Here is a 12,382-nt window from a genome sequence, read left to right on the forward strand (position 1 = left end):
GAAAGATTGACTGTCTGGGGAATGAGGGTTTGTGATGCTTGGTGTTGGGCTCAGATAGAGATGGAGACAGTGACTCAGGAGACTAATAAATGAATAGTAAACACAAAGTATACTGCAGATGCTGAGGTCAAATCAAGCTGGATGAACTCAGCAGGTTGGGCAACATCCGTTGAAATGAGCAGTCAATGGATGCTGCCCGACCTCCTGAGTTCATCCAGCTTGTTTGTGCAACTAATAAGTAAAGGTTTTGGAAACTGAGAAAGGATTTGGAATTGGGGCTTACAAGTTGTAATACATCTTAAATGCAAAATAAGGCAGATTCATAATCTTTTTTCTCTGCCTCTTTGTTTTTTTGGCATCACCACCACACGTTAAACCATAGAATTACGGAAACAAGAGAATCCTAGAGGATGGTCTTGGCCTGACAACATCGACTGTTTACTCTTATCCGTAGATGCTGCCTGGGCTGCTGAGTTCCTCCAGCATTTTGTGAGGTAGTTCCTTTCAACCCACCTGTTCATATCTACCATAGTGCCTCCTAATGCTAAACTTATTTCCTGCATTAAATCTATATTCCTCAAGGTCTTTCTGTTCAGTATCTCCCTTTCTAAATATTTCATTTTAAACAATGTAATTGTTTGTGCTTCTATCACTTCCTCTGACAACTTGTCCCAGATAACCACCAGACTGTATGAGAAGTTTACTTCTCCGATCTCCTTAAATTTTTCCTGTCTCTGGGTACACCTGTTCCCTTTGTGTGCTCCTTGAGAGCTAGGTTGAGGGAAGAAAAAAATCTATCCAATGTCTATCCCTTGTCTGGTGGGAATAAAGCTGGCCCATTCAATCTCTTTAAGTTTAAGCTTTAAGTCCCTTGGCTTCACTGAGGACCTCATGTGATCTGTACACACCAGCTGTGTGGTGAAAAAGGCACAACAGCACCTCTTTCACCTCAGAGGGTTCAGGAAGTTTGGTATGGGCCCCCAAATCCTGAGAACTTTCTACAGGGGCTGACTGGCTGCATCACTGTACGGGAACTGTACCTTCCTTAATCGCAGGACTCTGCAGAGAGTGGTGTGGACAGCCCAGCACATCTGTAGTTGTGGACTTCCCATGATTCAAGAAATTAACAAAGACAGGTGTGTAAAAGGGGCCTGCTGGATCATTGGGGCCCTGAGTCACCCCAACCACAATCTATTCCAGCTGCTACCATCAGGAAACGGTACCGCAGCGTAAAAGCCGGACCAACAGGCAGTTTCTTCCAACAGGCCATCAGACTGATTAACTAACGCTGATTTGAGTGTATTTCTATGTTACATTGACTGTTCTACTTATTATACATTACTAAGATTGCACATTGCACAGTTAGATGAAGACATAAAGTAAAGATTTTTACTCCTCATGTATGTGAAGGATGTAAGAAATAAAGTCAATTCAATTCAACTCTCCTTGGAACTACAGCCCTTCATCCCAAGCAACAATCTTGCAAATTTCTTCTGCAGTCTCATTATTGCTACCTTGTCCTTCCTGTAGTGTGCCAATTGGAACTGTATACAGCTGCAGAAGATTGTAGATCTTGTCAGCTCCATCTTGGGTACTAGCCTACAAAGCACCCAGGAAATCTTCAGGGAGTGGTGTCTCAGAAAGGACCAGAAGTAAAGACCTCCAGCACCCAGGGCATGCCCTGTTCTCACTGCTACCATCAGGTAGGAGATACAGAAGCCTGAAGGTACACACTCAGTGATTCAGGAACAGCTTCTTCCCCTCTGCCAACAATGTTTAAATGGACGTTGAATCTTTGGATACTACTTCACTTTTTTTCAATATACAGTATTTCTGTTTTTGCACGTTTTAAAAATCTATTCAGTATGCATAATTGAGCTACTTGTTTATTTATTATTATTATTATTTTTATTTTATTTTTTTCTCTCCATTAATTATGTATTGCATTGAACTGCTGCCGCTAAATTAACAAATTTTATGTCACATGCCGGTGATAATAAACCTGATTCTGATACTCTAAATGTGGTCTAACTAATTATTTTGTACAGCTACCAAATGCCTTCTTCTCTACTTTATTCAGCTATGTCACCACTTTCATTGAGTTATGGACTTGCATCACAAGGTCTACCTGTTCGTCAATGCTCCCCCAAGTCACTGCCAATTACTTCCAGAACTTGACCACACAAAATACACTTAACTCTTGCCAGGATTAAATTCCATCTGCCACTGCCCTGCCCAACTTTTCATCTGTCCTTTGTGCTGCTGTATCCTAAGGCAGCCTTGCTATTCCATCATACAAAAAATTACCAATCAGATCACTTCCATTCTTTCCAAATCATTTACATCTATTACAAACAACAAAGACCCCAGAACTGATCCCTGCAGTACGGAGTTCCATACAGAAAGACTATCCTCTGCCTTCTTATCACCATGACATTTTGGATCCAGTTCCAGCACTCCTCAGATCCACTGTGCCTTAACCTTCTGTACTAGACTAAAGACGAGGAAGGTAACTTGTGCAAAATAAAACATTCACACGACAACTGGTTATAAGTGATAGATTTTATATTACCTTTTGCTTTAAGAAAAGAGAATATTCAATAAAGAAAACATAATGAAAAAGCACTTACTAACTCGGTCCTTGTCCTGCCTCTGAAACGCGTGACTCTTTTTGTTGTGGTTTCCATTTTCATGTAACACTTTGAACCAGTCTTTTAGCCTTGATACAACTTCTCTGAACTCTTTCTCACTGCATTCTGCTGTAGAAATAACATTAGATCAGTTATTAAAGAAGTGACAATAAACATTCTAATTTCCTCATTTCCTGTGGGTGCTCCAAATTCTTCAAAGTGAATATACCACCTACCTCACTTTTTGGAAGTGAAGTACAAAAGGCATAAACCACTGTTTTAGAAATTCAGCACACTGAATTAATTTTTAAAAATCTATATTCCAAGGAGTTAATAAACTGAAACACAACCCCCCCCCCCACAAGTTTACTGCTAAAAGAAGGAACTTCAGCTTTTGTAGGTGTAGTACAACTGTGGATACAACTGTAGTGGATAAGAGGTTTATTTCAACATTTAAGATAAGTTTGGATAAGTACATGGATGCAAGGGGAATGGAGGGGTATGGTCCAGATGCAGGTTGGTGAGACTAGGCAGAATAACAGTTCAGCAATGACTAGATGGACTAAAGAACATGTTTATGCTGCAGTACTCTATAACAAATACCTATGATTATTCTGACATTATAGCTGTATGTAACTTTCACACTGACTATACCTTATATACTGTACACCGCTCTATGTACTTAGCTGGGGTTTATAAGTTTTAATAGTGTGTTTATGATGTGAATTTATTTGTTCAAGCGCGTGAAACAATGAATCACAAAATCAAGACGTGGTTGGGTTGCAAAAATTTCATCACCATACAAGGAGACGTTAATCAGAGCAGTGTTCATTTGTGGTGTATCCTCTGAATGCTTGGCCTTTATATACTTATCAATCAGCTGATTGGTCATCACTACGGAAACTCAACTGTGACATAGGGAAAGGGTCTCATCGCCACCACCCACCCAAGCTACACACTTGTAGAGTCATTTCCAAATTCAAGACATTTTATTATTTCATTCTCATCGATGTCTGAAACAGACATAATATGTTTTGTGAACTAATACAGCCCTAGCTCTCCAGATAACCCTATGGGTCTAGTGCTGGAAATGCTAATAGGTTTTACAGAAAGCTGTAGTCAGATATAAAGAAGTAGGCCAGGATCATCCTGTGTGTGGAAGCTTTACCACCCTGACACTGCTTTAACAGTGTAATTTTTTTTAGAAGTAATCCTACTTCCTGAATAATTACTGTCAGTTGGAATTTCTCACAATTAATTAAGCATGGCTTATGAATTAACACATAGTAACTAAAACATTAATTAAACCAATTACCAAGGACATTACTAAGCTAACCAGCCAAACTTCACATTGAATATTTATATTAAATAAATAGTGCACGATCCACAGAATATAAAGGTGCATTTTGTGACATGCTCAAGACTACCATGGATACAACTTGCTTTTCTTTTCCATGGTTTAATGAAGCTCTTAAACTCTGACTGTAAACTATAAGAACATTTGCATCTGAAATTGCATTTCATTTTGAGCATTCATCTGCACTCCACTGCTTAAAATTGAATGGGTAGATTTATGCTGGCTGCTGTTTATAAATTTAGTCTGTTTAGGGGCTTGTAAATAGCTTAAGAATAATCTTGTAAGGCTTCCATTAATGAGGTAAACCTATACATAGAATGTCCTGAAAGTAAGGTTAAAGAAACATCAGTATATGGATAACTTGCTTGAAAATTTACATGGACTTTTCACTAAGTTATGAAATTACCAAAGACTTTTGGTTCTTATGGGTGACCTCCTGGTCTGGTGTCTCGCCTCAATTTCTTCCACAGCAGGTGGGAAGCTCACTAAAGACTCTACACACTGGGGGCTTGAGAGTGAAGGGGATCTTTCACATGGCAGATATTTAACATAGTGATTTATAGGCGTCTGGAAATTCACATATATATTTTTCCAAAATCTGAATCATACTTAAAACAGTGATACATTACTGTAAATATATTCTTAGATCACATTTTTAACACGTTAACACAATATATATTGTTTCAGAATCGGTTCTTATATATTTTTTGGAAATCAAAAATATACAAAATGAAATGCATTGGCGGCATATTTGATATTCTTAGATGTGTGGAGCATTGTTTCTTCTTGGATGGGCTGTTTCCAGTGTGTAGTAGAGTTAAACAGGGAATACAAAGATCGGCAACTCTTCTGCTGAATATCAAAATCACAATCTCAAGTATATTAAAGCAACATGTTGAGTTCTTCCTGTAAGGTATTACTCAAAATCAGCATACCAAACAACTTTTTGTAATTCCCCAAGATGTCCCCTAAGATACTGCATCAATAGTAGTAGCTGGCATTGCAGTTGAAACTAGTTATAACAACCTTATTTCAAATATCCTTTTGTGCACAAGGGGCTGATGTTTTTACCTAAGTGCAAGTCAGAATGTCAGACTACACACTTTTTTGCCTACAATATGATTGTATTAAAATGGAAGTTGTATGCGATCTATAGTATTTCTGTACATTGCACATTGAGTTGATCTGAATTATTTGTCTTAGATATGCTTTGTTGCATTTTGGGAACCATAATGCTGGGTTGACTCAGAAGCTTTGTCTTTGGAATGATACAATAAGTGTACACCCTCATTTTATTTATTTACTGAGATATGTCATGGAATACGCCCCTCCAGCCCTTCGAGATGTGCCACCTAGCAATCCCCCAATTTAATCCTAGCCTAATTGTGGGACAATTTACAATGACCAATTAACATATGAGCTGCTACATCTTTGGATTGTGGGAGAAAACTGGAGCACCCAGAGGAAACCCAGACTGTCTCAGGGAAAACGAATAAACTCCTTACAGGCAGTGGTGGGAATTGAACTCAGATTGCCTGTACTGTAAAGTGTCGTGCTAACCACTACACTACTGTGCCTCTCCAAATGAGAAGCATGATGATTAATGGAAATTGGTCCTCAGGACTGAAACTTGGCATAAGCTGCTGGGTTATTCCAATGTGAAATAATGGAAGTTAATTTTGGACATGGTCTAACTGGCCTGACTCTCAAACCTATTTCCAGAGCGAGGACTAGAGGGAATAAATGTGGGAAGAGTAAAATGACTTAAGTTCTTTCCAATTAGAAAAGCCTTCTTGCTGATTCCGCAGGAATAGATTTTTATGTCTCACTGGTTTATGGGTGTCCGTCAAAGCTGGGTCAGAAGTGACTTAACTTGAGTAAATGCCTTAGTTGAAGTGGATTCCCCTCCGACTATGAAACTGCCTAGAATCCACTTTTAACAATGCCAACTCCAGCTAATTCCTCCACTGATATGGCAAACGGCATCAATAGCTTCCCATGAATACTGGAAGTAGGCTTGACTGTGGTAGTGGTTGTGCTATCTGTTACTAACGTTGGCCAGGTGAAGCACATCTCCACTATGCAACTCGAGAATAACCATCAGGTTCTACACCGGAATATGATATTAAGACAATTCCAACGTAAGGGCAAATAATACAAGTTCAGACCATTTCAAAATCAATCACGACTCTTCTATTTTACTTTACCTTCCAAAAAGTAAAACTAGTAATTTAAACTGACCAACAGATATTCTTCAAAGGCATTCCTCTAGGGTTAACAATGACTAACCTCAACTTCGGTCTTTGTTTCTTAGGTAGCTGATGATATTGCTGTGGGGCCCACAGACTGCTACATATGGGGAGAGTGGTTGGCAGAGCCAATCATAAGGTAGATAGAAAAACCAAACAAAGTTAAAAGTTCAAATTTCAAAGTAAATTTATTATCAAAGTACATATACATCACCATACACAATTGAGATTCATTTTCTTGCAAACAATCAATCACAGTGAATACAAGAAACAAATTAGGATCAGTGAAAGACCACATACAACAGGACAGACACAATCAATGTGCAAAACAAAACTAAACTGTATGAATACAAAAGCAAAGAGACAGTAAAACCATTAGACAGAGGAGCAGAATTAGGCCATTTGGCCCATGGGTCTTTTCCACCATTGATCATGGCTGACCCATTTCCCTCTCAAACCCATTCTCCTGCCTTTTGTCTGTAGCCTTGCGTGCTCTGACTAATCAAGAACTTATCAGCCTCTGCCTTAGGTACACACAATGATCTGGCCTCCACAGCCACCTGTGGCAATTAGTTCCACAGACTGACCACCCTCTGGCTAAAGAAATTCCTGCTCACCTGCACTGTAAAGCAATGTACTTCTATTCTGAGAGATGCCCTCTGGTCCGAAACTCCCCACCAGAGGAAACATACTCTCCACGTCTACTCTATCAAGGCTTTTCCACATCCCATAGGTTTCAATAAAATCCCCCTTCATTCTTCTAAATTCCAGTGAGTACAAGCCCATAGCCATCAGTCCCGCAAAAACTCCTCTGAACCCTCTTCAATGTTAGCACGCCTTTTCTTAGATAAGTGGCCCAAAACTGTTCACAATACTCCAAGTAAGGCCTCACCAGTACTTTATAAAGTCTCAGCATTACATCCATGCTTTTATATTCTAGTCCTCTCGAAATGAATTATAACATTGAATTTGCCTTCCCCAATACCAACTCAACCGGCAAATTAACCCTCACGAAGATTCCCAAGTCCCTTTGCGCATCGGATTTTTAATTTTTTTCCCATTTAGAAAATAGTCTATGAATTTATTCCTTTTACTAAACTATATGACCATACACTTCCTGATACTGTACTCCTTTTGCTGCTTTTTTGCCCAGTCTCCTAATCTGTCCAAGACCTTCTGCAGCCTCCCTGCTTTCTCAACACTACCTGTGTCTCCATCTGTTTTCATATTCTCCACAGGTTTTGCTGCAAAGCCATTAATTCTGTCCTCCAAATCACTGACATGCGATGTAAAAGGACTTATCTATCTTCAGACCTTCCAGCCCAAGCACCTCCTCTCTAGTAATAGGAACTTCACTCACTTCAGTCACCTGACATTCTCAAATTTCTGGCAGACTGCTAGTGTCTTCCATGGTGCAGACTGATACAAACTGCTTATTTAGGTCATCTGCCATTTCCTCGTTCCCCATTACCACCTCCTCTCCAGCATCATTTTCCAGCTGTTCAATATCTACCCTTTCCTCTCTTTTACTCTTTATAAATCTGAAAAAAAACTTTTTGAATCGTCTGTGATATTGTTGGTTAGCTTATCTTCACATTTCACCTTTTACCCCCTTATGGCTTTTTATTTGCCTTTTGTTGATTTTTAAGTTTCCCAACCCTCTAACTTCCTACTAATTTTTGACCCATTATATACCCTCTCTTTTGCTTTGACCCAGCTGCATACTGAAATCCCCCATGGCTATCATACCATTGTCCTTCTGACAAGCTTTTTCTGTCTTACCTTGTAATTTGTAGACCACATCCTGGCTCTGTTCAGAAGCCTGTTTATAATTCCCATCAGGGTCTTTTTATCCTTGCAGTTTCATAACTCTACCCACAAGGATTTTATATCTACCAATCCATGGCAACTCTTTCTAAGGATTTGATTTCATTGTTTTTTTAACCAACAGAGCCACCCCACCCCCTCTGCCTACCTGCCTGACTTTGTGATACAATGTGTATCCTTGGATGTTAAGCTCCCAAATGTTATTGTCTTTTGTCCACAACTCATTGATGCCGACAATGTCAAACCTACCAATCTCTAAGTGCACTACTAGACCATCTACGTTATTCTGTATAAAACCTTCAACTCTGTATCAGACAGTTGAAGAAGTTTAGTATAGGCCCCCAAATCCTAACAGCCTTCTACAGGGGCACAATTGGGAGCATCCTGACTGCTGCATCACTGCCTGGTATGGGAACTATACTTATCTCAATCGCAGGGCTCTCTAGAGAGTGGTGTGGACAGCCCAGCGCATCTGCAGATACGAACTTACTACTATTCAGGACTTTTACAAAGACAGGTATGTAAAGAGAGCCCAAAGGATCATTGGGGACCTGAGTCACCCCAACCACAAACTGTTCCAGCTGCTACCATCCACAAAACAGTACCGCAGCATAAAAGCCAGGACCAACAGGCTCTGGACAGCTTCTTCCACCAGGCCATCAGACTGATTAATTCATTCTGATACAATTGTATTTCTATGTTATATTGACCATCCAATTGTATATGTTACTTATTATAAAATACTCTAAGTTGCACATTGCAATGGAGACATAACGTAAAGATTTTACTCCTCATGTATATGAAGGATGTAAGTAATAAAGTCAATTCAATTCAACACAACACCCTTTTTGGTTTTGTCCTCCTTCCTCACTGCAACTCACCATGTCCTCAATTTTGCCCTATCATCTTGCCTGTCCTTCCTGACAGTCCCACTACACACCACCCCTGATTGCAAACCAACAGCCCTGTCACATTGGTTCCCAATAAATGAGTTTAAGCCCTCCCCAACAGCCCTAGCAAAACCTGCCTGGAAGATATTGGTTTCCCTCACGTTCAGGTCCTGTTTATACCAGTCATACCCTCCCCAGAAAAGATTCAATGATCCAGAATTCTAATGCCCTACTGTTGCATATTTAATATTTCAGTAATATTTGAGTAATCTTGTAAATATGTTGTTCAATTAATCATTCTTTGTTGTTTATATAATTCATTATGGTTATATGTAAAAATATGTGAATTGCATAGGTCATCACATTATCATTTGATAAGAGCGTGCCTCGCTTATTTTCTTCTAATTAGTTTAATGTTTTGAAGTTACAAAACATAACAGTAGTAATGAGGTATTTTTAAAATGAGTCTGAAACATCTAACAATCTGTTGAAGAGCAACAAGATGTTTGAGTTAAAACAAAAGCACAGTGAGGAACGGTGAGTAAAAAATCAGAGCAGCACATGCACAAGACAGTTGTTTTTTTTTTAAAGGCAGAAAATGAACAAATTCATGGATTCATAAACATTGAGTACCAAGTGATAATACCAAAAAAAAATCAGAAATGGCTAACTGCATTGAAAAGATAGACAAGCTTGATTGCTCAACGGGTAACTGGCTCGTGTAATCTGAGCAAATCGAGCAATACTTTGAAGCAAATAAAACAGCCAAGTAAATAGTGCTTTGGGTTTAAAGGCACTCAGTTTGCTTCAAAGTTTAATTGCTCCAACTGAACCAGCTGAAATGTGCCTTGCTCCTATTGTGAAAGCAATGCAGGAACATTTAGAACCAAAATTATTGTTCATTGCAGAACGCTTTAGCTTTCGTAAGTGGAATCAAAAGGAAGGGGAGTCCCTTTCAGCTTGCGTGGTTGAATTGGAGAGATGGTCCGAGAACTGTCAGCTTGTTATAAGGCATGAAGCACTAAGAGATTGTTTAGTTCATGGAATCTTACAAGAAAGCATTCAAAAATGGCTCCTAATTAAGCACAGCTTACACTTAAAAGAGCAGTTGAAATTGCTCTGTTAATGACAGGAATGCAATTGAGTTGCAGTCAGGAATGAAACGGAGTGTGAACAAAATTGTAACATCTAAACAGAAACCGGCTGGCAGAACAAATTTTGTTACCGTTGTGACAGGGGGTCACATACACCAGACCAATGCAGGTTTAAAGGTTAAACTTGCAGAAAATGCAACAAAATAGGATACCTATAAATAACATGTTGGGTAGACAAAAATAAGTGAACTGTACAGAGAAGAGAAAAAGCTAAAAGAAAATCAAGTTGCAGTTTTAAAAAGAGCACTAATCCGCATGCTGATGATGAAAATTCTGATAATAAGAGTTACACAGGACTGAGTAGGCCTGAGATTTACAATGTGAAAACTAACAATAGACAAGCAAAATGGCTTACACCAGAAGTGAATGGCAAATTAATTGGAAGGTGCCTTGGCTGTTTCAGTCAGTCCATAAAATGCGTTTGAATAGCATCTCAAAGATACTGAACTGAAGCCTGCAGATATCCAATTAAAAGCTTATATTGGAAAGGAAACATAACTCCTGTGGGAATGGCATTTTTAACAGTGAAATACAGTAACCAACAAGCCGCATTGAGCTTGAATGTAGTAAAAACAGAAGGAGGACCAGCATTGTGGGGATGTGACCGGCTGAGACAACTACAAATAGATTGGATATCCATTCACTATTTACATGCCACATCCCCTGCAATAAAGCCAACTGAAAGTGAATTAAGAAAGGTACTGGATGATGCCACAACTGTCTCCTTGCTGTACACCATGAACCATTCCCTAACAGAGAACAAACAAGTGTTGGTGCCAATCTCTGTGCCTCTGGTTGGAAAGTATATTGGACCAAGGAAGGACCATGCTGCCCAGAGGAATTGTGAAAGTGATGAAAATTGTAGTCTGACAACAACAGTTTTTGTAGGCATCATATCTAAATAAGCTTCTGATATATTAATCAGTCAGTTACTTGTGAAACGTAGCTTGGTTTTAGGCTGGAAGAGAGTTCAAGGAGCTTAGGGAAAGTTGCAAACATTCAGCTTTTGTAAGTATAAAGAACCAGAATCTACTCTGCGTGCATTCAGGGAATTGCATGGTGTTCCAGTGGGAGGCAAAAAGCTGCTTGTAAAAGTAGATGCAAAGACCAAAGCCCAGTTGGATGAATGGAAGGCCAAAGAGAAAGGAGTCAATGAATCAAAATCAGAATTGGGTTTATCACCGGCATGGGTCATAAAATTTGTTAACTTAGCAGAGCAGTTCAATGCAATACATAATATAGAAGAAAAAAAGTAAAAATAAATAAATCAATTACAGTATATATGCATATTGAATAGATTTAAATTGTACAAAAACATAAATAACGTATTAGAAAAGTGAGGTAGTGTTCATGGGTTCAATGCCCATTTAAGAATCGGATGACAGGGGGAAGCGGCTGATCCTGAATTGCTGAGTGTGTGCCTTCAGGCTTCTGTGCCTCCTACCTGATGATAACTGTGAGAAAAGGGCATGCCCTAGATCAGGGGTCAGCAACCTTTACCACTGAAAGAGCCACTTGGACCCGTTTCCCACAGAAAAGAAAACACTGGGAGCCGCAAAACCCGTTTGACATTTAAAATGAAATAACACTGCATACAACGTTTTGTTTTGCCTTTATGCTATGTATAAACAAACTACAATGTGTTGCATTTATGAAATTGATGAACTCCTGCAGAGAAAACAAAATTACATTTCTGCATGCAACAAAAACATTTTGAACTCCGAAAAAAAGACGTTGGGTTGAAGGTTACTTTTAAGTAAAATACTCAACGTCTATTTGAGTCCTTCTTGTATTTATGAAAAACGCCAAACTTAAATTTGCCGCCAGCAGCAAACCAAAAATAACGTCAGCCAGCTGTCAACCTGAAAAATAAAAGGACTATTTCACTGAACAATGAAAACATATGAATATACGTAAAATAATAGGCAATTAAAATATTTATCATACTTGTTCAGGTTGACTCACACCTGACAATGCAGTCGTATTCAGTAGGGATGGATCGATGCTTAGGGGAGTGACCGGGAAGGATAATGTGTTTTTTTCCTCTCTGAACTCACAGAAGCGTTTCCCAAACGATGTTTGCATTGCGATGATTGCAGAATGTAAATACTCCGAATTTATCATGTCGTGACCTTGTTTGAACTCTCTCAAATTGGGGAAGTGAGACAATGTGCCTTTCTGTAAATCTCTGGCAAGCAACGTCAACTTGCGCTCGAATGCCAAAACATCCTCCAACATGTGCAGGGCTGTACGTCCTTACCCCGTTGAAGAGCTG

The 12,382-nt window shown here is 39.2% G+C and overlaps 1 protein-coding gene across 4 annotated transcripts in view; it reads right to left on the reverse strand.

Annotated features, from left to right (window-relative positions):
• Positions 1–12,382, reverse strand: part of spock3 (SPARC (osteonectin), cwcv and kazal like domains proteoglycan 3) — a 454,551-nt gene that overhangs the window by 51,972 nt on the left and 390,197 nt on the right. For 3 of the 4 annotated variants that reach the window (XM_059964876.1, XM_059964878.1, XM_059964879.1), the window contains exon 7: positions 2,631–2,759. In XM_059964876.1, coding sequence (XP_059820859.1) covers positions 2,631–2,759 — 129 coding nt within the window. The remainder of the gene's footprint in view (positions 1–2,630; positions 2,760–12,382) is intronic. The other variant, XM_059964877.1, reaches the window with a different exon arrangement.

This window comes from Hypanus sabinus, chromosome 3 (genome assembly GCF_030144855.1).
Source record: "Hypanus sabinus isolate sHypSab1 chromosome 3, sHypSab1.hap1, whole genome shotgun sequence".
Taxonomy (NCBI): Eukaryota; Metazoa; Chordata; class Chondrichthyes; order Myliobatiformes; family Dasyatidae; genus Hypanus; species Hypanus sabinus.